Source organism: Magnolia sinica, chromosome 9 (genome assembly GCF_029962835.1).
Source record: "Magnolia sinica isolate HGM2019 chromosome 9, MsV1, whole genome shotgun sequence".
In the NCBI taxonomy this organism is placed as follows: Eukaryota; Viridiplantae; Streptophyta; class Magnoliopsida; order Magnoliales; family Magnoliaceae; genus Magnolia; species Magnolia sinica.
This window is the reverse complement of record NC_080581.1, coordinates 76236405-76260325: the sequence shown is the minus strand read 5'-3', so window position 1 is coordinate 76260325 and position 23921 is coordinate 76236405. Positions and strand designations below refer to the sequence as shown.

The window sequence follows — 23921 nt, the reverse complement described above, 5'->3', positions numbered from 1 at the left end:
ATGGTGATACTTTTCTGATGGATGGTTGGATTTTGGCTTCATAGTTCCATGCTGGCATTATGGCATGTAGATGAGCTTTGCTGCACATGCATATGGGCTTAGCAAAGCTCTCGAAAGTTGATGGATGTGAGATTGTAAATGGGATAGAAAAAGTATGATACGTAACCCACCACCAACAACTATTAATTTGGGTATATTTGATACATCAATCAACACTTCCTTTTCCCTTATGCTAGCTAACTGGTGTGTAGGGTTAAGCACTTGGACACAAGCATCCAGAATGAAAATTAAGCTAATAACTTATCTCTCCGTATCAAGTAGGATACATTTTTTTTTCCATTTATTCTTCTTTACAAAAAGGTGGGAGCACACCACCTGTAATTTTATTGATATGGAAAAAAACCGTTTACAATCCTAAACAAAGACCAAAAAAAAAAAAAGCCAAAAAATCCAAACAAAAGCAAGGCTAAAAAAATAAAATAAAAATCAGCCACCTCAAACTAGCAGCATACATACCTAAACATTTCTTGGAGAAGCTAGGAGCCATGAACAACCATAACTTAAATCCACTTATGGTCATCGCTTTAGAGCAAAATATTGCTAAGGAAAAAAAAAAATCAATGAAAATATCTTATCTATAAATTTATTGTATTTTTTCCTTCCCTTTGCCCATAATGTTAAGAGTACAAAAAAGAACTCACGTTCCTACTCCATATCTAACTCCAAATTCTATCCATATGAATTTTCAGTCCAACTCTGAATTTGAGTATTTTCAAATTTGGTTGGTATTACTGATGGTGGTGCAATGCATTTTCTCGACAGTGGAGGTCCACATAATCCCGAATTTCTTTGGAATGATTCATTTGTAAATGTAAAAAACTGTTTAATTTGTGGTATGCTTCCACAAGGTGATTTTGTGAAAGGTTCAATATCGAGATGAATGTTAACTTTGTCGGTTGCCAAGAAATCTCTCCTGAGATATTGATCTAATCCATCCATATGTGGGACTTCTTTTTATATTTATTTATTACCAAACCATGGATGGGATGGTTATGATTTTCTGATAAAATTGATTCCTTAGAACCGTAAGCAATAGCTGATGGGCCTAACAGATGGATGGCTCACTGCTGAATAGGCCCAGTTTCCCATAAATTTTGTTCACCGTCCACTAAATAGTTATTGTTCAGATGGTATGAATCATCTTATTGGTGAGATTTTTACATGGTGGCCTAAGAAATGTGTTATGGACGTAATGCACAGCCCATATTGCTTGGTTAGACTGGCCAAGTGTCCCCTTGCAGGTAGAAAACTGCATGTTAAATGTGTCTTGAGAGCAAATGATGATTTCCACACTTCTTTTTGGCATCACAAAAGTCCAACTCAAAAATTACCAATGGTAACAAGTGATTACTCTTACACTCCACATACATAAATGTGGGAAGGTGAAAGAAGTTTGCGTGTGATGATCCAGAAAACACAAAATATAAAAATATGCATAAAACACCACTCTTCTTCTTCTGAACGTTTGCTTAGCCCACATTTGTCTAGACCATTGGGAAAAGACCACTGGCTAGGTAGGCTACATTGGTTAGATCATCCAGCTCATAGATTAAGTTATCTTGTTGCTAAGGTGGGCCAAAATTTGAAAACAAAGAGACAGCTTAGACATTCTTTTTTTCTTTTTTGCAGAAATGTGGGAGCACACCACATGTAATTTTATTTATTTGAAAGTGTTCCGTACAACCATTCAAGTAGGTGCAAATGCAACAAACAACTGCAGCATATATGATAAAGACCAAGCAAAAACATAAAATTACAAAAAGGAGAAAACAACTAAAACTTTTTTCTTGTAGCTACAAACTATTCAAACATACTTACCCTAGCTCCAATCATCTCACCGTCATTGCTATTTAGAAAACACCATGGAAGGAAAAATTAAGGAAAGCATTCTATTAATAAATATATAGAATTCTCTCCTTCCCTTCCTCCAAAGTGCTAGCATCCAGAAAACCATCCCAAAACCTACTCCATGTCCTACTCCAAATCCTATCGACATTAATTCCCAATCCCAATCATATTTCCTTTCAGATTGTAGTGTGGATGGAGCGGACAATGGTGCACCCTGGGCATCTTTGCATTTCTTTAATAGTGGAGGTCCACATAATCCCGGATTTTCTTGAAATGATTCATTTGTGAATGTGAAAAACTGTTTACTTTGTGGTATGCTTCCCACAAGGTGGTTCTGTGAAAGGTTTAATACCGAGAGGAATGTTAGCTTTGTCAGCTGCCAAGGAATCTCCCCTGAGATATTATTTTGTGAGAGATCCAATGACTCAAGCACCGCTAGATTCTCAAGTGATGTTGGAATTTGGCCCGTGAAACCGTTACACGACATATTGAGTAGATGTAACGACTTGAGAATCCCTATAGATTTTGGAATATCCCCCTGAAAATAGTTGTTTGAGAGATCAATTGTTGTGAAGATGGATGGGATCTTGGTGAGTTCCCTGTCTACTCCTTTGATCATTACTATCACCGTGTCTTGATGGTATACCATTTCCCTTGGTCCAAATAGGGTTTTATGAAGGAAAGATTGAGATTTGTCCTCATCTATCATTGCCTTCCAATTCTCAAACATATTTGATGGCAAATCACCCATAAAACTATTAGAAGAGAGGTCAATGATTTGCAACATTGGGAAGCTTTGATTTGTTTGTGGAAGTATAATGGGGCCATGAAATTTGTTGGCTTTTAAGACAAGAATGCGCAAAAGGGGCAAATCTTTTATCCATGATAGAAAGACACGCACACACACACACACACACAAAAAAAAAAAAAGCAACAAAAAAAATGAAAAATCCAAACAAAGGCAAGGCTAAACCAAACAAAATCAGCCACATCAAACCAACAACATACAAACCTAAACATTTCTCGGAGAAGCTAGGAGTCATGAACAACCATAACTTAAATCCACTTATTGTCATCGCTTTAGAGCAAATATTACACAGTAAAAAAATAAAAATAAATGAAAGCATCTTATTTATAAATTTATTGTATTATTTCCTTCCCTTTGCCCATAATGTTAGAGTCTAGAAAAGAACTCCCGTTCCTACTCTATATCTGACTCCAAATCCTATCCACATGAATTTCTAGTCTAATTCTGAATTCGCATCTTCAAAGGTTGGTTGGCATTACTGATGGTGGTGCAATGCATTTTCTCGATAGCAGAGGTTCACATAATCCTGATTTTTTTTGGAATGATTCATTTATAAATGTAAAAACTTATTTAATTTGTGATATGCTTCTCATAATGTGATTTTGTGAAAGGTTTAACACTGATGGAAATGTTAACTTTGTCAACTGCCAAGAAATCTCCCCTGAAATATTGATCTAATCCATCCATATGTGGGACTTCTTTTTATATTTATTTATTGCCAAACCATGGATGGGATGATTAGGTTTTCCTGATAAAATTGATTCTTTAGAACCGTAAGCAATAGATGATGGGCCTAACAGATAGATGGCTCACTGCTGAATAGGCCTACTTTCCTATAAATTATGTTGATTGTCCACTTAATAGTTATTGTTCAGATGGTATGCTTATTGGTGGGATTTTTACATGGTGGCCTAAAAAATGTGTTATGAATGTAATGCACGACCCATATTGCTTGGTTAGACTGGCCAAGTGTCCCCTTGCAAGTATAAAACTGTATATCATGGTGCCTTAAGAGTAGATGATGATTTCCACACTTCTTTTTGGCATCACAGAAGTCCAACTCAAAAATCACCACATGATAACAAGTGATTACCCTTACACTCCACATACATAGATGTGGGAAGGTGAAAGAACTTTGTGTGACTGATCGAAACACACAAAATATAAAAATATACATAAAACACCACTCTTCTTCGTCTGAATGTTAGCTTAGCCTACATTTGTCTAGACCATTGGGAAAAAAAAAAAAAAGAAAGAAAGAAAGAAGACCACTAGCTAGGCTACATTGGTTAGATCATCCAGCTCATAGATTAAGTTATCTTGTTGTTAAGGTGGGCCAAAATTTGAAAACAAAGAAACAACTGAGACATTTTTTTTTTCTTTTTTTGCAGAAATGTGGGAGCACACCAGATGTAATTTTATTTATTTGAAAATGTTCTTTACAACCATTCAGGAAGGTGCAAATGCAACAAACAACTACAACACATATCATAAAAGACCAAGCAAAATACACTAAATTACAAAAACGAGAAAACAACTAAAACTTTTTTCTTTTAGCTACAAACTATACAAACATACTTACCCTAGCTCCAATCCTTTTACCATCATTGCTATTTAGAAAACACCATGGAAGGAAAAATCAAAGAAAGCATTCCATCAACAAATATATAGAATTCTCTTCTTCCCTTCCTCCAAAGTGCTAGAGTCCAGAAAAGCATCCCTACACCTACTCCATATCCAACTCCAAATCCTAACCACATTAATTCCCAATCATATTTCCTTTCAGATTGCAATGTTGACAAAGTGGGCGATGGTGCACTCTTTGCATCTTCGCATTTGTTTGATAGTGGAGGTCCACACAATCCTAAGTTTCCTTTGAATGATTCATTATTAAATGTAAGAAACTGCCGACTTCGTGGTATTTTGCCCATGAGGAAATTCTGTGAGAGATTCAACACTGCAAGGAATGTTAGCTCTGTTAGCTGCCAAGGGATCTCTCCAGACAATTTATTATGTGAGAGATCTAATGATTCTAGATCCCTTAGATTCTGTAGTGATATTGGAATTCCACCTGTTAAATCATTGTTGGACATATTAAGCACAAGGAGTGACTTTAGATCCCCAATTGATTCTGGGATATGCCCATAAAATTTGTTCCCTGAGAGATCCACTACAGTGAAGGCAGTAAGGATCTTTACCACTTCCATCATTAGCCCTTTGCTCACTACAGACACTTTGTTTTGATAGTATATGGAACTTCTGTTTATCATTTTTCCAAGGACCAAAGATTGGGATTTGTCGTCTTCCATCATTGCCTTCCAGCTCTTGAACATATTTGATGGCAAATTACCCTCAAAGCTATTGAAAGAGAGGTCGAAAATTTGTAACAGAGGAAAAGCTTGATTTGTTAGAGGATGCCCAATAGTGCCATGAAATTTGTTAGATCTCAAGATGAAAACACGCAACTGGAACAAAGCTTCCGACCAAAAAGGGAAGGTGTCATGTATTTGATTGTTTGCAAGGTTTAATACCTCTAACATTTTGCAATTGACCAAAGACCTTGGCACTTGACCCTCTAATTGATTCCCACTGAGATCAAGCGTTTCTATGTTACATCCCTCTTTAAATGTCTGAAGTAAGGTGCCATTGAAAGCATTTCCTTGAAGATTCAACACATTGAGGCTATCACCAATCTCACCCAAACATGGTGGAATCTGACCGGTGAAGTGATTGTGAGATAAATCAAGGACTACTAGGGATGTTGCATTGCAAACTGATTGAGGGATTTCACCACCAAGGCTATTGTTTGAAACTGAAAAGAAAAAGGACGGCGGTGGGATAGGAAGTGAGCCTTCTAGCTTGTTGGAGCTAATGTCCAGAACACTGAAGTCACTCAACAAAAGATGGGGAGATGGTACTATTCCCTGCAGAACATTGTGAGATAGATTTAAAGAGTTTAAAGACCCATTGCCAACCTCCCATATCCATTTGGGTATTTCACCACTAATTTTATTGTTGGAAAGGTCCAATTGCCTCAACTGCTCTTGATTTCTCAAGAAATTTGGAAATGTGCTGATGTTGCAAGAACGTAACAACAAAGATTGAAACTGGGGGATGGAAACAAATGTGGAATTACCACTGCCATATTGGACTGACAAGTTGTTATCTGAAAGATCCAGAAAGTAAAGTTTTTTGAGGTTTTGAAATAAGCCTAGCTCCACAACACCACTGAAATTATTGGAAGAAAGGTAAAGTAGTTGAAGCTTGGTAAGTTGAAAGATGAATCTCGGTATCATCCCCTGCAATTTATTGCTATCCAAATAGAGTAACTCCAGCTGTGAAGAAGAGACATTGTGGAACTCGCCTAATAGACCACTAAGTTGGTTACCTGCGAGGTCCAGTGAATGTAATGATGGGAGTGAAAACAATGATGAAGGAATTGGACCGCTCAATTTATTGGATGAAAGATACAGATATTGCAGTTTGGTATGGTTCCAAAGTGAGGATGGTAATGATCCTGACAAGTTGCAATTTCTGAGGTCTAATTGAGTCAAGAATTTGAGATTACTGAGAGAATCTGGTAACTTTCCTGATAATCCAGTGTCTGAAAGGATCAATTGCTGCAGAGTATTGTTTTGAGTGAACTCTGGCAAATTGATAGCTAGAAGTGGATTGTCTGATATGTCAATGATTTGTAGATTTGGCATCTGGAAAACACTCTCAGGGAATTTTCCACGCAATCCACAATCTTCAAGGAGCAGGGACGTCAATGAGGATAAGTTCCCTATGAAATTGGGCACGGCAGAGGAGAGATTGGTAGAGGTGAGGTCAAGTTCAGATAAGAAATGGAGCTGTGAAAGGGAAGAATAGATGGAGGCTGAAAGGTGACAACCTTGTAAGATCAACTTGCGGAGACTCCCTGGGAAGCTAGGCACTGCAGAGGAGAGATTGTTATACCTGAGGTCGAGTTCAGATAAGAAATGGAGCTGTGAAAGTGAAGAATAGATGGAGGCTGAAAGGTCACAACCTTGTAAGATCAACTTGCGGAGACTCCCTGGGAAGCTAGGCACTGCAGAGGAGAGATTGTTATAGCTGAGGTCGAGTTCAGATAAGAAATGGAGCTGTGAAAGGGAAGAATAGATGGAACCTGAAAGAACACAATATCGTAAGCTCAACTTGCGGAGAATAGGGAGTGGGAAATCTAAGGTCTGGCCCTGCAGTAAGATGTGTACCCAGTCCAGATAGACTTCACTCAGATTGGACAGGTTTTGGACGACTGCTCCAATGCTTGGGTTTTTGAGTTTCAGGAATTTAAAGGATGAACCATTGTCGTATAGATTGGAAGAAAGATCGAGAGAAACCAAATTGGTCAAGCGGGAGATTTCCAGTGGGATTTGGCCGTAAAAGGATAAGTGAGAGAGGTTGAGATGCGTCAAACTGGTGAGCTGGTCAAACCCAGATGGGAATGGAGAGGGATCAAAGTGATTGTAAGCGAGGTTGAGCCTCTGGAGGCTCCGAAGACGAAAGAGGCTTTCAAAATCAATCCGGCCAGAGATATGGAGCTCACTGAGGTCGAGGCTGATCGCGTGACCAGTGGGTCCATCACACATGATGCCTTCCCAAGAGCAGCAATCGGTATTGTTTGAATTCCAAGAGGGGAGAGTAGAGAGGGTGTAATAATCAGTGAAGTCAAAGCCATTCTTTAAGTCGAGCAAAGCAGAGAAGTGGTGATGGTTGCATTGTTGGGTAGTGAGAAAGAGGAGAGATGATAAAAAGAAGAGAATAAGAAATGCTGGGTTGTTTTTAGAAGAAAAGAAGAGAGCCATTGGTCAATAATAGATGGGTGTTGGATGTGTAGGAATAGGAAGCGTCAGCTTTATTTATAGACAAAAAGTGCAGAGGTTACTACTGTTAAGGCTCATACGTGTGAAATACGAGAGCCGCTCGTGGTGCTATGTGGGGTTCACCATGAAGTATGTGGCTTATCCACACCGTCCATTCATTATTTCAGATGAATTTAGTTAATTAAAAAACAATTGAGGAAGATCAAAATCTCAAGTGGACCACACCACATGGAAAAGGGAATTTAACACCGTCCGTTAAAAACTTCATGGGGCTACTATTTCCTTTGGTGTGGGCCACTTGAGCTTTGAAAATGAATTATTTTTGGATTCACTCACTAAAATGATCTCGTCAAATAGATGAACGGTGTGGATATAATAAATACAACATTGTGAGGCCCATGCAACTTTGATCTCATTTGACGAGCTCGGCAAGCGTCAGCGGTACGGGAATTTCCAGCCAAAGTCTTTCCCATGAAGTTCCTGCATTGTGATGCTAATGGGGCCCACCGTGATGTCTATGAGAAATCCACACCGTGCATCCGTTTTGAGAGATTATTATAGTATTTAAGACCAAAAATGAGGTGGATCCAAAAATCAAGTGGGCCGCACGGGAGGAAACAGTAGGAATACAGTGACCACGGTTTGAAACATTATAAACGGTTTGGATGGCAAACTTTTGGGTGTTTTCACTTCGTCACAGTGGTAATGACCTTATAAACGGTTTGGATGGCATATAAACATCAAGCTAGATTTGGATTGCATTGTTGGTACTGGTTAGTGGTTGATGTTCTCTAAGCCTACCGTAATGTATAGTTTTTTTATACACTTAGGTGAACAATACCATTGGTTCCTTTGGTGATTGACTGCTACATAGGGCCCATCATGATGTACTTATTTAATCCACACTGTCCATCCATTTTACTAAGATAATTTTAGGGCATGAGCCGAGAAATGAAGGAGATTCAATTCTCATGTGGACCATTTTAGAGGAAACAGTGGTGATTAAAGGGCCACCATTAAAAACTTCTTATGGGTTATAAAAGTTTTGGATCAAGCTGGTTTCGGTTTTTATCCTTCATCCAGGACTGTGTTCTTATCAATAGTGGATGACAAATGAACATCATGATGAGCATTATGGTGGCCATTCAATTAGCATCCTTTCTTATGGCATGGTTCACCTGAGATTTGGATCCTCTTAATTTTTGGGTTCATGACCTAGAAGAAGCTGGAAAATGGATGGATGGCCTGGATATACAATACATACATCAAGGTGGGCCCACGGTCATGGCCGCACCCAATCTGGAAACCTCATCCTAACTATATATGCAATCCGCATCCAAAGAAATCTGTTGTTTTTTAATTTTTTTATAATAATATTAATTACTAATTTTACTTTTAGATGTCTATTTAATTCTTTTTAAGCAATTTTATTAATTGGTGGATATTTTAATTATTTTAGAAAAAATTATAAGAAAAGTGGGAGAAAACTAACAGAAGGTACCTTGACAATAACTTAGGGCTGTACATGAGCCAAGCTAGCTCAAAAAGCTCGCTCGGCTCGGCTTGACTCAACTCAAACGATGACTCAAAGTGAGCCAAGCTTCATATGACCTAGCTCGTTTTAAAAATGAGCCGAGTTCGATCATAATGGATCTCGACTCGACTCGACTCGACTCGACTCAACTCGAAGCTTGAGCTCGAGCTCGACTCGAATATATTATATATATATATATATATATATATATATATATATATATATATATATATATAATATATTATATTTAAAAATAAAAAAATTAAAACTTAAACCCTACTCTATTCGTCTGTCCCTTTCTTTCTATTTTCCCTTCCTTACCTAACTCGCGCGTGCCTGAGCTCCGCTCTTTCCCTCTCTTGTGCTCGAGCTCCACAGTCCCCTCATCCATCTCTCTCTCTCTCTCTCTCTCTCTCTCTCTCTCTCTCTCTCTCTCTCTCTCTCTCTCTCTCTCGTCTTAGCCGTCACGCCTGCACTCAGCCACTCACTCGAGCTCTCTCTCTCTCAGCACCAACAATAAGGTACCTCTATAGCTTTATTTAATATTGTATATATATTATTAATTAAATATTTGATTTATGAGTTGGGTCGAGTGTGGGTTGGGTTAGTTAGGTCGGGTGGCTAGGTTGAGTCAGGTGTCGATTGGGTCAGGTTGCTGGGTTGAGTCGAGTGCTGGGTTGGGTTAGGTTGGGAGCAGACTCGACTCGACTTGATGTAAGCTTGCCTCGATTTAATCCACTAGCTCACATCGAACTCAACTCAAAAGGTTTAACAAATAATCCAAGCTCCATTGGTAAGCTCAAGGCCAAGATCGAACTCGAAGAGAGCACGGACGAGTCAAGCCAGGCTTGGATTACCTCGACTCGACTCGCCTTGATGTACAGCCTTACAATAACTTCATTAAGGAAGTACCTTAACAAAAATTTAATTTATAAAGGTATCAGGATGTTAATGCCACCTTAATACGTTACCATTTTGTAAAATTCCTTTGATAGAATTTAAATAAGGCGCATGACAGAAACAGCGAGGATTGAACATCAACGGTTGAAATGATCTTGGGGTATAGAAGTTTTAGATCAAGCTAATACTTTTGTATTTTCAGTTCCTCCTAGTAAAAGTGACTTTATGAATAGTAAATAATATATAAACATGATAGAATCAGGGAGATTTCAACTGTAGACATTTTCCTACTCACTTTTTCTTACTGTATGGCCCACTTGAGTTTTGGATCTACTTCATATTTTGGTTAATCTCATAACAGAGTCTGTTAAAATGGATGGACAGGGTGGATTTCTAACAAACATCACAGCCGGCCCCACCTAGCTAGCTTCTGAGTAGGGAACTTTGGGCCGCTATTTCCTATTGTGCTGCCACTTAAAGTTTTGGATCTGCCTCATTTTTGGGCTCATGCCCTAACAAAACCTAGAAAAATGGATGGAGGGAGTGGATTTCTCACAAACATCACAGTTTGGCCCCACTTAGCTTCTAAGTACAGGAACTCCCAGCCACAGTCTGTCCAAGCAATCCACGTACTGGATTTAGATATTCAGACGGTCCTGATCCTTTTAGGCAACATAGATAGATAAGGTGGATTTCTCACAAATTTCACATTGGCCCACTCAACTTCTGAGCATAGAAATTTCCTGTGATAAGTTGTCCTAGGTAATTTGCATCCCACATTTAGATATTTAGATGGACCAGATCCTTTTAGGCAAGGCATCCACACACTGATAATCAACTGACTACATGAACTGGTATCATTGGCCGTTATCATTCAAGGAAGGCAACGTCAAGCATTTACCATCTCTATCTTATAAATGCCATCAGTCCATTTTTCTTCAAATGGAACACTTCCACACGCAAACACATATACATGCATGAATTTGACATTGCCCATTAGACATGGGGCCCAATGTGCTTTATTTTCCAAATGCTCTTGGAATTCCTAACCCAACAATCTCGCCAGGTCAAGCAAGCCATGACTGTAAGCAGGTCAAGCACAGACACCATTTATTCATGCAAAAGTGTCCGTGCACTTCTTTTTTCTTTTTTTTGTTTTTAGTTATTGACTATCCTCATTTCTACATTTCTTACTAAGTTGGTAAATTATAGTTATCGCGCGTGCACACACACACATATACACACATGCATAACTGTACGTACAAAACTGGATGGAAAACTCCCATAAGCCTCACCAATGTATATGTGAGAATCATTTTTCCATTGTTATTTGTGGTGTGATCCACTTGAGCTTTGGATATGACTTATTTTTAGGGTCATTCATTAAAATAATCTTGCTAAATAGGTGAACGATGTAGATATAATAAATACATCATTGTGCGGCACATGTAACTTTGATCTCATTTGAACCATTAATACAACTCCGAGCTCGCGAGCGTGGACGCAGATTTCCAGCAAAAAAAAAACCCTAGTAGGGGCTACCATGATGTTTGTGCGGAATCTACATCAGTCTTGTGAGATCATTCAGGGAATTTAAACTAAAAATGAGAAGTATCCTGTACTCAAGTGGTCTGCATTAAAGGAAAAGGTGTGAAGGGAGATTTTTAAACGTTGAAACGTCTCCTAGCATCATTCCTACCGAGATGAACTGAAAACACAAATATTAGGCTGATTTAAAACTTATGTGGCCGCACGAATATTTTATTTCAACTGTGAATGTTTAATCCTTACGTTTTCGGCCCACTTTAGTATTGGATCTTACTCTTTTTTGTTGTCTCATTTCCTAAAATGATCTTTAAAAAACAGATGAACGGAGTGGGTTTCGCACAAACAATATGGGAGTCCTCACCTAGGTTTCCAGGGACTTATTCTAAGGAATTAAGGAAATCACGCGCGTGGGGGAGCATTAATAGGGGCGCGGATTTCCTGCCAAAGCCTTTGGCAGTAAGCTCCTGTGCTGGGATGCTAAGTGGGGCCCAGCGTGATGTTTATAAGAAATCTACACCATGCATCCGTTTTGAGAGATCATTTTAGGAAATGAGGCTAAAAATGAGTTGGATCCAAAATTGAAGTGGGCTGCGGTGGGAGGAAACAGTAAGAATTCAATGACTACCTTTTGAAACATTCGTATGGTCAAAAAGCTTCATATCATGCACAGCTTTTGGTGTTTTCACTTCATCCCAGTGAGAATGAACTTATAAACAGTTTGGATGGCATATAAACATCAAGGTAGATGCCATTAGAAGTTTCAACGATGGTAAACTCTTTCCACAGTTTCCCTTCTGGTATGGCCCAATTTAATTTAGGATCCACCTAAATTTTTGTAGCATGAACTAAAATGAGCTCTTAAAACAGATGGATGGTGTGGATTTCTCACATACATCATGATGGCCCCACCTAGCATTCCCGCACCAGTCAAGTTGGTCGCGTGTGGTACAGCAGCCTTTCCGCTTCTGCGTGGCAGAATTTTACGAGATCATACTTCTTTATTATTATGTTATTTACATCCTGCTACCTTTTTAAAATGATATCACTTTTTTTTCTAAAATAACTAAAATGCCCACTAATTAATAAGGTTGCGTAAATAAGTGTTATCATGGGAAAAGGTACTATACGCTCGACCTTACCATAGGCTTCCGTAAGGTCGAGCGTTGTCACAGCGCTGGCCGTCGGATGCTGAAGTTTGAAATCAATGGCGAGAGTCAAGGCGGAATTTTCCCGTGAGAGACCGGTCGTTCCGGTTACATTGAATCCCTAGCCCAGCAACATTCTCTCTGAAGCCCTCCATACCAGCCCTTTCTCTCCCTCAATCCCTGCCACGAGCGACCTCCACGTGCAGCCCTCTCTCTCCACCACCAGCAACGTTCGCCTCCACCTCTATCTCTCTCTCTCCCTCTCCCTCAATCGGTACCACCAGCCGCGTCCGCCTCCACCTCTCTCTCCCTCCTCTCCCTCAATCGGTACCACCATCCGCGACCGCCTCCACCTCTCTCTCCCTCATTCCCTACCACCACGCTGTGCAGCCTCAGATTACAGGTAAGACCCCTACCACCACGCTGTGCAGCCTCGGATTGAGCCTTACAAGTAAGGCCTCTGTTTTTTGGTATTTTCTCTATTTATTTATTTATTTATTTTTTCAGATTGAGATGCTCTGGATCATGTGTTTGATATATTTCTCGTCCATTCAAACATTGAAAATTCCAAAATTTGATTTTATAAGATCTTATTCTCGTCTGGATGAAATCTGATTTCTAAGAATCAAAATGGATGGCTGCGGTTAGACCTACAATCATGTTCCTTGAGTAGTGTAAATTCGATGAAGATGGTCTCTCCTCTATCCATCTCCAATAAAGGGGAGGCCACTGAGTCTTCTTCTAATCACACTCTTAACGACTGTGATTGGAGTAAAGAGAGTTGCTCAATTAGGCAGACCACACAAATAGAAGGAGAGGAGATGAATTTCTCATATTTTTTTCTTTTCTGCTGTCTTTTCCTCTCTTGGCTTTAGATGTCCAAGTAGGGTTGGACGTGTGACCCTTATGACCCACTCCTGTTGGGGACAGGATCATAAATAGGAGGCTCCTAGGGTATCTCTTGGAGAACCACTTTCAGTTCTCATTCCTACAAATGTATTTGCAGCATATGCCATACATTAGCAAATGTCTGTTAACCTATCTCTTACATGCACCCAACATTTCCACTATGAGTAGTGTCTACTCTTGGCTCAAAATCCCATGCGAGAACAATAGGTGGACAGCTAAATGCTTACCATTGAATTTCCATAAAGATAAGAATACTTAAATGGTGAAATAAAAATATCTAACAATTAAAAAAAAATGATGGAGAAACCTTGTGAAAACAATTTGAGGTGCCAGGAAACTTTAAAAGGCTCGATGGAGGTTTTAATTTGTAAGATGTATCTAGATAGTCCTGGGAAAACTAATGGATCTCATGTTAGTGTATATGAGGCTTTCATGGAATCCTAATGTAGGTGGTACACATTCCCATCCATGTGTCAGCTGCTAAGTGACTTAAGAATTAGTTAAAACCAGTGCGTGATCAAGTTAATTCCATCCAAGGATAATGGACCTCATGGTTACGAGACTTGATCCAATCCTCCAATGGGAATATTCAATTTAGCCTATCACTAGTACTCATGAACAAAGTGAACATCTACAGTCCTTTGTGATGAAGGGCTTAGGCAATAAGATGCTTGATAGTGCATGTGTTGTGCAATCCGATCCATCCATCAGGTGGGCCCAACCATGTAAATGCTCTTGTTTGTCTCAAATTCAACTCATAACCTAGATCCAAAGAAACTATGGGCACCTGAACCCGATCGGATCCGGGTGCATGTCTTCGAGAACCAGACTCGAACTTGGGACTTGAAGCTGGTTACCCAATCCAAATTACTGACAGTTTTGTATTTTTAATTGGTGAAGCCAGTAACCTTGTTGACTTTGACAGTGGCAGAAGATTGCTAGTGGCCTTGTATTATTGTATCTAGTGCTAACACTTGTTCCCTAACCTGAGCTTCTAGCAAATATCCTAATCATGTTAAGCATACTTCTTGAAATCGGATCTACTTGTTGATGTCAGAAATGTAACAGAAGCAAGTTACATAGGAACCATGAGAAAGAAAAAGTTATCTCTATGATGCAAAACCATAACAGAATTCACAATTGCAATAGACTAAATTTTCTATCTCTATTGATAACACCACTAGAATCTACTTCTGGCAGCTTCTCTTACGTCAAAGCCTTGGTTTCAGGTAATTTAGTGTCTTTTTCTAAAACTCTATTATTCATCTCTTAGTGAACAATTGCAATAGACTGAATATTTCATACTTATGTGATAAGGGACAAGAAAATCAAACATGATGCGAGGTGTCTTTAATAGAGGTTACCCAAACCTACTGTCTTGGCTCTATGATCAGATTGAGAAGCATATTTATCCAATTTGACATGTTGGTTTGGCTGTTACTCTCAAATTTAAGCAAATTGTTCTGAGCATTTAGGTATTGTTGGAATGGCATTACTTTCCAGTAGCTCATAGGGATGGAGTTACATTTTCCGCACTCGCCTTTTTTATTTCAAAATTCTCACAGCCCATAATGTTGAGCTTGCCAGATCCCACTGGTGGCAACTTGAAAAAAGAAAGAAAGAAAGAAAGAAAGAAAGAAAAGGATCGGTCTGATTTTTATATCATGTTTCAGTTTTGGTGGTGAGTGGGTGATGTTGCTAAGCTTGGCATCTTGGTAGTATCTCTACTATAATCTATATACTATCAAAACGTACTGTGATAGCATTTTCTGTAGTTCTAGATGAAGGCTAGTTCATTTATTTTCTTGTGCTTGAGACCCAAATCAATATCAGTTTTTGCATGTAAAAGAAAAAAAGGTTTGTTTTATCTGTTTTTTTTTTTTTTTTTTTTTTTTTTAAAATTTACTTTTGTATTTTTAATTGGTGAAGCGAGTAACCTTGTTGACTTGGACAGTGGCAGAAGATTGCTTGTGGCCTTGTATTATTGTATCTAGTGCTAACACTTGTTCCCTAACCTGAGATTCTAGCAAATATCCTAATCATGCTAAGCATACTTCTTGAAATTGGATCTACTTGTTGATGTCAGAAATGTAATAGAAGCAAGTTACATAGGAACCATGACAAAGAAAAAGTTATCTCTATGATGCAAAACCATAACAGAATTCACAATTGCAATAGACTGAATTTTCTATCTCTATTGGTAACACCAGCAGAATCTACTTCTGGCAGCTTCTCTTATGTCAAAGCCTTGGTTTTAGGTACTTTGTCTTTTTCTAAAACTATATCATTCATCTCTTAGTGAAATTGATTATTGTTAGTATATGAGAGACATTATTATAATTTCTATTAGGGCATGTACTACAATGGTAAGAAATACCATTATTGTAATTTCTTTTCTTTTCCTTTTAAAAAAAAATTTAGGCTATAGCTACAGCTGTTAACCGTCACTTTTAATCTGGAAACCGTAGCTGTTACTAACTTCTGCCTATTCGTACGATTAAATACAAATATAATCCGTAGCTATATGTCTTTTGAGTTATGGAGAATATAGCTACGGATTTAAGCCGTATCTTTTGTTCGTAGCCATATCTTTAAGACCTATCGGTAGATACCGATTGCTACAAATGTACTGTGGCCTTTATCCGTAGCTTTTTCCACTTTCTCTGTTACTGTAAGTTTATACAATCTGTTGCATAAATTGTATTTTTGATTTCATACTTTTAGGGCACCTTTGGGCGTCCGTGGTGGGCCCCACGTACATGATATGTTGGGGGCCACCACTTTAAATTTCTAAACTATACATATTTCTAGAAAAATGATATTTTACTTTGTCCAAAATGAGATCCATGTGATCGGGAATCAAATCCCAAAACGGGACAAGTTGAACATAGTGAGCCACTACAAATAGGACATTTTGTAAATAAGCAGTTTTCCAGAAGGTGTTTCTTAAGTCAAGGTTGCAAGTGGTGGTTGGATATGCTTATTCATTGGGTGGTTTGTAGAGGTGCCTGTCAAGTTCGCTCTCTCTCTCTCTCTTTTGCTTTTGTTTTTCCTTTCATTAAATTTTTTTTTAAAGCTTCCATGTTAAAAGATGTACCATTACTTGGTTGTTTCATCTGCAAAGAAAGATGCCTGGAATGAACATTGCCATCTTAATTTGCTATGCTTACTGCTGCAATACAAAGCTGCTGTGCAAGAAATTCTTTGTTATGTTAGCATGACCATGAGTTGTAACATGCACGCTTTGCTTTGGGGTACAGGCTGTGTTAATCTTTTCGCTTACTAGCGTAGAGCCATCTCAGGCCTGTTGTAGAATTATTCTGCAAGAATCCTTTTGCTCACCCATATTGAATGTAACTTCACTGCAATGTAACCACAAATGTGTTGTTTTTACAAGAGATGTTTGTTTCTTGCAGGGGCCAAGGAGCAGCAATAGCTCTTCATCAAATCCGGAATCCAAAACTAAAGACAAGTGTGCTGTAATGTAAAGAAAGCATTTGTATATGATGTATTTCCCTCCCAGTTTTGGCCAATTTGTTGTAATACATGATAAGAACATCACCTAAGAAATCATCATTTGTGTGAATTTCCAATCAGCTTTTTTTTTTTTTTGGTTATGTAAATAAAATAAAAATTATCTAAAGCAATAGCTTTGTTAAAGGACTTTCATTTCGAGATAAGCCAAACGTCACCATATGTTCATCATACAACCTCATCATCCAACTGGGTTGGGAAGGGTCTTCTCATCTGAATGGTTTAGTGGGGGCCCATAGTATCAATGGTCTGGATCGCTGAAGCACAGTTCTATTGACACAAACTGCAAACTGGAGGATACCATCCATGTGCATGGTCTGCAGATATCAAAACACCAATATCAGAGGCTATCAAGAAATGTGTGTATTAGAAGTAGCAATTGCCTCATGTTGTCAGGCAAAATAGACATGTCCCAAACCTGTTGACAAAGGCGGTCGAACGATGACCTGTCAGCCTTGAATAGCAGTGCCTTTGTTATTGTAAACTTGCATTGAATGATCTCAGATCTGCACAAAAACAAAAAGTACTTGAAATTGGTAAAAAATAAAAGAGAACAAAAATGTAACCGATGAGCAAGTCAGCACATTGACCGAGATGATAGGCACGTAATTATGCTGCAATTCATTTCTAGCCTCAATTAGGCAATTTGCAAACTGGCCAACCTGCACAATGAGAAGCTCTCCACTCCTTGAAATCTAAGTGTATACAGACTAGTATTTTGTGCACCTCTCCACGTGCTTGGAGACGTCTCTGCGCATCTTAGGCCAATAGAAACTTTCTTCTACTAAGCTTAATTTGATTAAAGAGATGGATGACCAAATCAATTTCAATAATTTGCTACTTGATCAAAACTTATAAATGCTACCATCAAACTGAAACTCAGAAACATTTCAAATTAGATTGATTGGAAATCTTCCCTCTCAAAGAAAACCACAGCAGCAACCACCCTTCCCATCTCCTTATGAAGCTTTCTCACCCCTTCAAAAATCTCCCACAAGCCTTGCAGGGATGCCTGCCTAGTGTTTTAAATAGCGGTAGCGTGTTGCGTAGCGTTCAACCCTCCGTAGCATGTAGCGAAATAGCATAGCGTGTAGCGTAAGCTACACAATACTTCTATTTTTTAATTTTTTTAATATATATATATATATATATATATATATATATATATATATATATGATAAATATTAAATAGTAAGAAGTTGATGGATAGGGTCTTATTATTTTTAAGTTAATACATGTCTCGTGTACAATTTTTTAAGGGCCCGAATTAGGCAGGACTCGGATTGTGAAGTGTAGCACACAAGTGTCAAAGTTTTTTGGGCCCCACCGTGATAAATGTGTTATATCCACACCGTCCATCCATTTTGCCAAATAATTTTAGGCCATGAGCCCAAAAATGAGGCAAATCCAAAGCTCGGGTGGACCGCACCATAAGAAACAATAATAATTAAATGTCCACCACTAAAAATTTATTGGGGGCTACAAAAGTTTTAGATCAAGCTGACATGTGTGTTTTCCCTTCATCCATGTCAGTGTGACCCAATTAACAGGTTAGATGGAAAATAAACATTACAGCGGATCGTGTAACAAAATAGTGCAAGTGCACTGTTCAATGTGCACTGCAGAACACAAAATAATAATAATAATAATAAGTGCGTGGCTGTGAAACAGCCATGCAGTCTATTCCTGAAATGAAAAAGAAGAGAGAGGGAGAAACCGAAAGAAAAGAGGGAAAGAAGAGAGAGAAAGAGAGAGAGAAAGAGAGAAGAAGAAGAAGAAGAAGAATCCACAGCTGCGGCTGCAACCGCAGCAGTTCGAGAAGAAGAAGAAGAGGAAGAAGAAGAAGAAGGAGAAGAAGGAAGAGGAGAAGAAGAAAAAAGAAAAAAAGAAAAAGGAAGGAGCGTACCTATTTTTGTCTCAAGATGAGATTGAATCAGTGAAAACTGCAAATGTTGGTTTGCCTCTGGAAGCAGTTTTTCAAACTCAAGATTGAAAAGTGGGGAGAGGAGCAATGTCAGCAGCGTCGGTTTGCGCCTGACAGCAGATTTTCGACCTCAACATTGAAGGGTGGGGAGAGGAGCAGCGTCGGCAGCGTCGGATTGGCCCTGTGAGAGGATTTTTGGTCTCCAAATGGAAGGGTGGGCACAGCAACTGCGTCGGCTGCTTCGGTTTGGGGGTGGAAGCCCTTTCGAATTAGGTTTTTTCTTTTTTAACTTAAGTTTGGCTTGTGGTGTGAGTTCACCACTGTTTCCTGCACTGAAAAGAAAATATATCAAACAGGTAGCGCACGCTACCTGCGCTACACGCTACGTATCCGTAGCGTACGCCACGACCCCTGTAGCGCACGCTACAGGGGAAAAACGCTATTTGTAATGCTACGTAGCGAAATCGCTATGCTACGCTACGTAGCGTACGCTACCGCTACGCTACGGGCGCTACTGAAAACACTGTGCCTGCCTCACCAAACCTTTTCAATGCTACCAGCTGCATCTTACAAACCCATGAGAGGTTTCCCATACATCACTACCACCACCACCATCATCCACGCCATTCATATCAAATGAAAGATGGAGCTTACATGCTTGGAGGGGAGACTAGCTGTAGCTCTTCTGATAGGAGCTGCAGCCAGATCAGCTACAGCAAGGAGAATGGTCTACAATATGGTGGAGGTGAACAGATGGGGGTGAATGACAGCTATTTCTACGGTGGGTTGGATGAAACCCAGAAGATATATATTCACTGGCTTCAATGGGCCGTGGGGAGAAGTTCCATTAGAGTATGGTTATGATGAGATTAAGGAGGTGATTAGCACTATTCCATGCAGTAATGGGATACTTAATGATGCAAGTGCAGTGATGTTGGAGGGTACAAACAAGAGCTTTTACATGGTTGGGCCCACCTGATGGATGGATTGGATTGCACACACATGCACTATCAAGCATCTTATTGCATAAGCCCTTCATCACAAAGGACTGTAGATGTTCACTTTGTTCATGAATACTAGTGATAGGCTAAATTGAATATTCCCATTGGAGGATTGGATCAAGTCTCGTAACCATGAGGTCCATTATCCTTGGATGGAATTAACTTGATCACGCACTGGTTTTAACTAATTCTTAAGTCACTTAGCAGCTGACACATGGATGGGAATGTGTACCACCTACATTAGGATTCCATGAAAGCCTCATATACACTAACATGAGATCCATTAGTTTTCCCAGGACTTTCTAGATACATCTTATAAATTAAAACCTCCATCAAGCCTTTTAAAGTTTCCTGGCACCTCAAATTGTTTTCACAAGGTTTCTCCATCATTTTTTTTAAATTGTTAGATATTTTTATTTCACCATTTAAGTATTTTTATCTTTATGGAAATTCAATGGTAAGCTTTTAGCCATCCACCTATTGTTCTCACATGGGATTTTGAGCCAAGAGTAGACACTACTCATAGTGGAAATGTTAGGTGCATGTACATTTGCTAATGTATGGCATATGCTGCAAATACATTTGTAGGAATGAGAACTGAAAGTGGTTCTCCAAGAGATACCCTAGGAGCCTCCTATTTATGATCCTGTCCCCAACAGGGGTGGGTCATAAGGGTCACACGTCCAACCCTACTTGGACATCTAAAGCCAAGAGAGGAAAAGACAGCAGAAAAGAAAAAAATATGAGAAATTCATCTCCTCTCCTTCTATTTGTGTGGTCTGCCTAATTGAGCAACTCTCTTTACTCCAATCACAGCTGTTAAGAGTGTGATTAGAAGAAGACTCAGTGGCCTCCCCTTTATTGGAGATGAATAGAGGAGAGACCATCTTCATCGAATTTACACTACTCAAGGAACATGATTGTAGGTCTAACCGTAGCCATCCATTTTGATTCTTAGAAATCAGATTTCATCCAGATGAGAATAAGATCTTATAAAATCAAATTTTGGAATTTTCAATGTTTGAATGGACGAGAAATATATCAAACAGATGATCTAGAGCATCTCAATCTGAAAAAAAAAAACAGGGAAAATACCAAAAAACAGAGGCCTTACCTGTAAGGCTCAATTCGAGGCTGCACAGCGTGGTGGTATGGGTCTTACCTGTAATCTGAGGCTGCACAGCGTGGTGGTAGGGAATGAGGGAGAGAGAGGTGGACGCGGTCGCGGATGGTGGTAACGATTGAGGGAGAGGAGGGAGAGAGAGGTGGAGGCGGACGCGGCTGGTGGTACCGATTGAGGGAGAGGGAGAGAGAGAGAGAGAGGTGGAGGCGAACGTTGCTGGTGGTGGAGAGAGAGGGCTGCACGTGGAGGTCGCTCGTGGCAGGGATTGAGGGAGAGAGAGGGCTGGTATGGAGGGCTTCAGAGAGAAGGTTGCTGGGTGAGGGATTCAATGTAACTGGAACAACCGGTCTCTCACGGGAAAATCCCGCCTTGACTCTCGCCGTTGATTTCAAACTTCAGCATCCGACGGCTAGCGTTGTGACACCGCTCGACCTTATGGAAGCCTATGGTAAGGTCTAGCGTATAGTACCTTTTCCCTATTGTTATATATATATATATATAATATATTATATATATATATATATATATATATATATATATATATATATATATATATATATATATATATAAACCGGCCGCGGTTTGCATTGCTGGTACTGGTTACTGGTCGATGTTCTATGAGCCCTAGCGTAATGTATATTTTTTATACACTTTGGGTGGAAACAACGGTGATTGAGTGCCTACTATTAAAAACCTTCTAGAGCCCGCTTGGCATTTGGATATTCCTTATTCTTATACTCATGCCATAAGATGATATGGAAAAATGAGTGGATGGCGTGGATAAATCATATATGGAGCCCATAAAACACCATAAGTGGGTGTCTTTGTAGCAGAAATGTCAACGGGCCAGATCAGGGATTAGTCTCTGCCCGGATTTTGAACTCTTTCCGGCCGACTGCTATTCAAAATTCTGTTTTTTCAGGCCAGAACCCGGCACACTGACACCCATACTTTGTGATAGGTTAAAACCTATCTGGATTAGGTGTGCCCTGGTCTCACCCAACGCGGTGTGGTCCTCACTGTGGAGCCCACGTTGATGGATGTATTGTATATCCAGGCCGTCCATCCATATTTCTGCTTCTTTTGAGAGCATTAACACAAATAATAATAATAATAATAAATAAGCACATCCAAATCTCACATGGACTACAGTGTTGATTGAATTCCCACCATTAAAAATTTCCAATGGCCCACTGTAATACCCACCCTGAGTTTATTTGCCATCAAACCTATTGATAAGGACACAATGACTGGATGAAGAGAAAAACAAATATCAGCTTCATCCAAAACTTTTTTAGCCCACCAAATGTTTTTAGCAGTGGATGTTCAACAACTATTGTTCCTCGGGTGTGGTCCACCTAGATTTGGATTTGCTTCATTTTTTGGCTCATGCCCTAAAATGATCAGGAAAAACTGTTGGAAGATGTTGATATACAATACATGTAAGATTTCTATAAAGTGGGCATTATTGATTAACGGTCTGAATTGTCCTAAAGTTGAAAAATGTGATCGGGTAATCTAGTGGGCCCCACTGATACTTCCATAAAATATACGTAAGGGGTGGAATGCTATAGCTGTGATATACACACTGCTATTTCAGCGTAACTAGGATCTGCTTGCGTGTGGAGCCTTTCATGGAGAAGTTTTAATGGTTTCAAACTCTTTTGCTCTCTGCTAGTATTTAGCAGGCTGGGTCCCCAATCCAGCACCATGACAGGAAGATAATTCCATCATATCTTCAGTAAGGAGGTTTATCCGGTATTCGATTTCCACATTAAGAAATCTAACAATACATTCACCACGGCTAATAGAGTACCAATAGGATCCTTGCTCTTGCTCGGGTGGCAGAATCCTAGGAGTTTCAACACCTGGTCAAGGATTCGAGTATCCATAGGTGGTGAAATGTGTGTGCTTGTGTAAAAAATAAAACAAATAAATAAGGGTACCAATACATTACAAAACTCACGATAATCATTATGGTGGGCATACATCAAGATGGGCCCCATGGTCAGGGCCACACCGAATCCGGAGATCCTCATCCTAACTATGCAATCGGCGTCCAGAGAAAATTGTTGATTTTTTTTCTTTTTTGTGATTTTTTATAAAAACATTAATTAATAATTTTATTTTTGGATATCTATTTAATTTTTTAAGCAACTTTATTAATTGGTGGATATTTTATTCATTTTAGAAAAAATATAAGGAAAGTGGGAGAAAACTAACAGAAGTACCTTGACAATAACTTCATTAATGAAGTGCCTTAACAAAAATTTAATTTATAAAGTTATGAGGATGTAAATGCCATGTTAATAAGGTACTATTTTGTAAAATTTATTTGATAGATTTAAATGGGCTGCATGACAGAAACATTGAGGATTGAACATCAACTGTTGAACATTTGTGGGGCTATAGAAGTTTTAGATCAGGCTAATACTTTTGTGTTTTCAGTTCTTCCTAATAAGAGTGACTTTGTGAACAGAATCAGTATGTATGGATGACATATAAACACGAGACCTAGGGAGGTCTCAACTATAGGCATTTCTCTGCCCACATTTTCCTACTGTGTGGGCAGGTTATCCTTGGCAATCCGCATCCCACATTCTGGTATTCAGATGGACCTGATCCTTTTAGGCAAGGCATACATATACACTATCCTGATTGTCTGGTGATTGGCTTCGATCAGGTGGTCACTACTCTATCTCGGCCCCAGTCTCACAAATCAGGGCCAGACATGTATCAAGAT

At 39.2% G+C, this 23921-nt stretch overlaps 1 protein-coding gene and 1 long non-coding RNA gene across 2 annotated transcripts in view; one reads left to right on the top strand and one right to left on the bottom strand.

Moving 5' to 3' along the window:
• Nucleotides 1-1610: 1610 nt before the first annotated feature.
• Nucleotides 1611-7550, bottom strand: LOC131255718 (receptor like protein 22-like). Its single transcript, XM_058256515.1, has 2 exons — nucleotides 4261-7550; nucleotides 1611-1839 (listed from the first exon to the last, which is right to left on the bottom strand). Exon 1 carries the CDS (start codon nucleotides 7540-7542, stop codon nucleotides 4327-4329), a length of 3216 nt encoding a protein of 1071 aa, XP_058112498.1. The 5' UTR covers nucleotides 7543-7550; the 3' UTR covers nucleotides 1611-1839; nucleotides 4261-4326.
• A 5339-nt stretch (nucleotides 7551-12889) lies between these two features.
• LOC131255717 (uncharacterized) overlaps nucleotides 12890-23921 on the top strand; it is a 71872-nt gene continuing 60840 nt past the window's right edge. Inside the window, exon 1 of the long non-coding RNA XR_009176304.1 lies at nucleotides 12890-13138. This is a non-coding gene — a long non-coding RNA (uncharacterized LOC131255717). The remainder of the gene's footprint in view (nucleotides 13139-23921) is intronic.

What these genes read in the sequence shown, in the direction of transcription:
- LOC131255718 (XM_058256515.1), bottom strand. Translation starts at nt 7,542, where the DNA reads ATGGCTCTCTTCTTTTCTTCTAAAAACAACCCAGCATTTCTTATTCTC.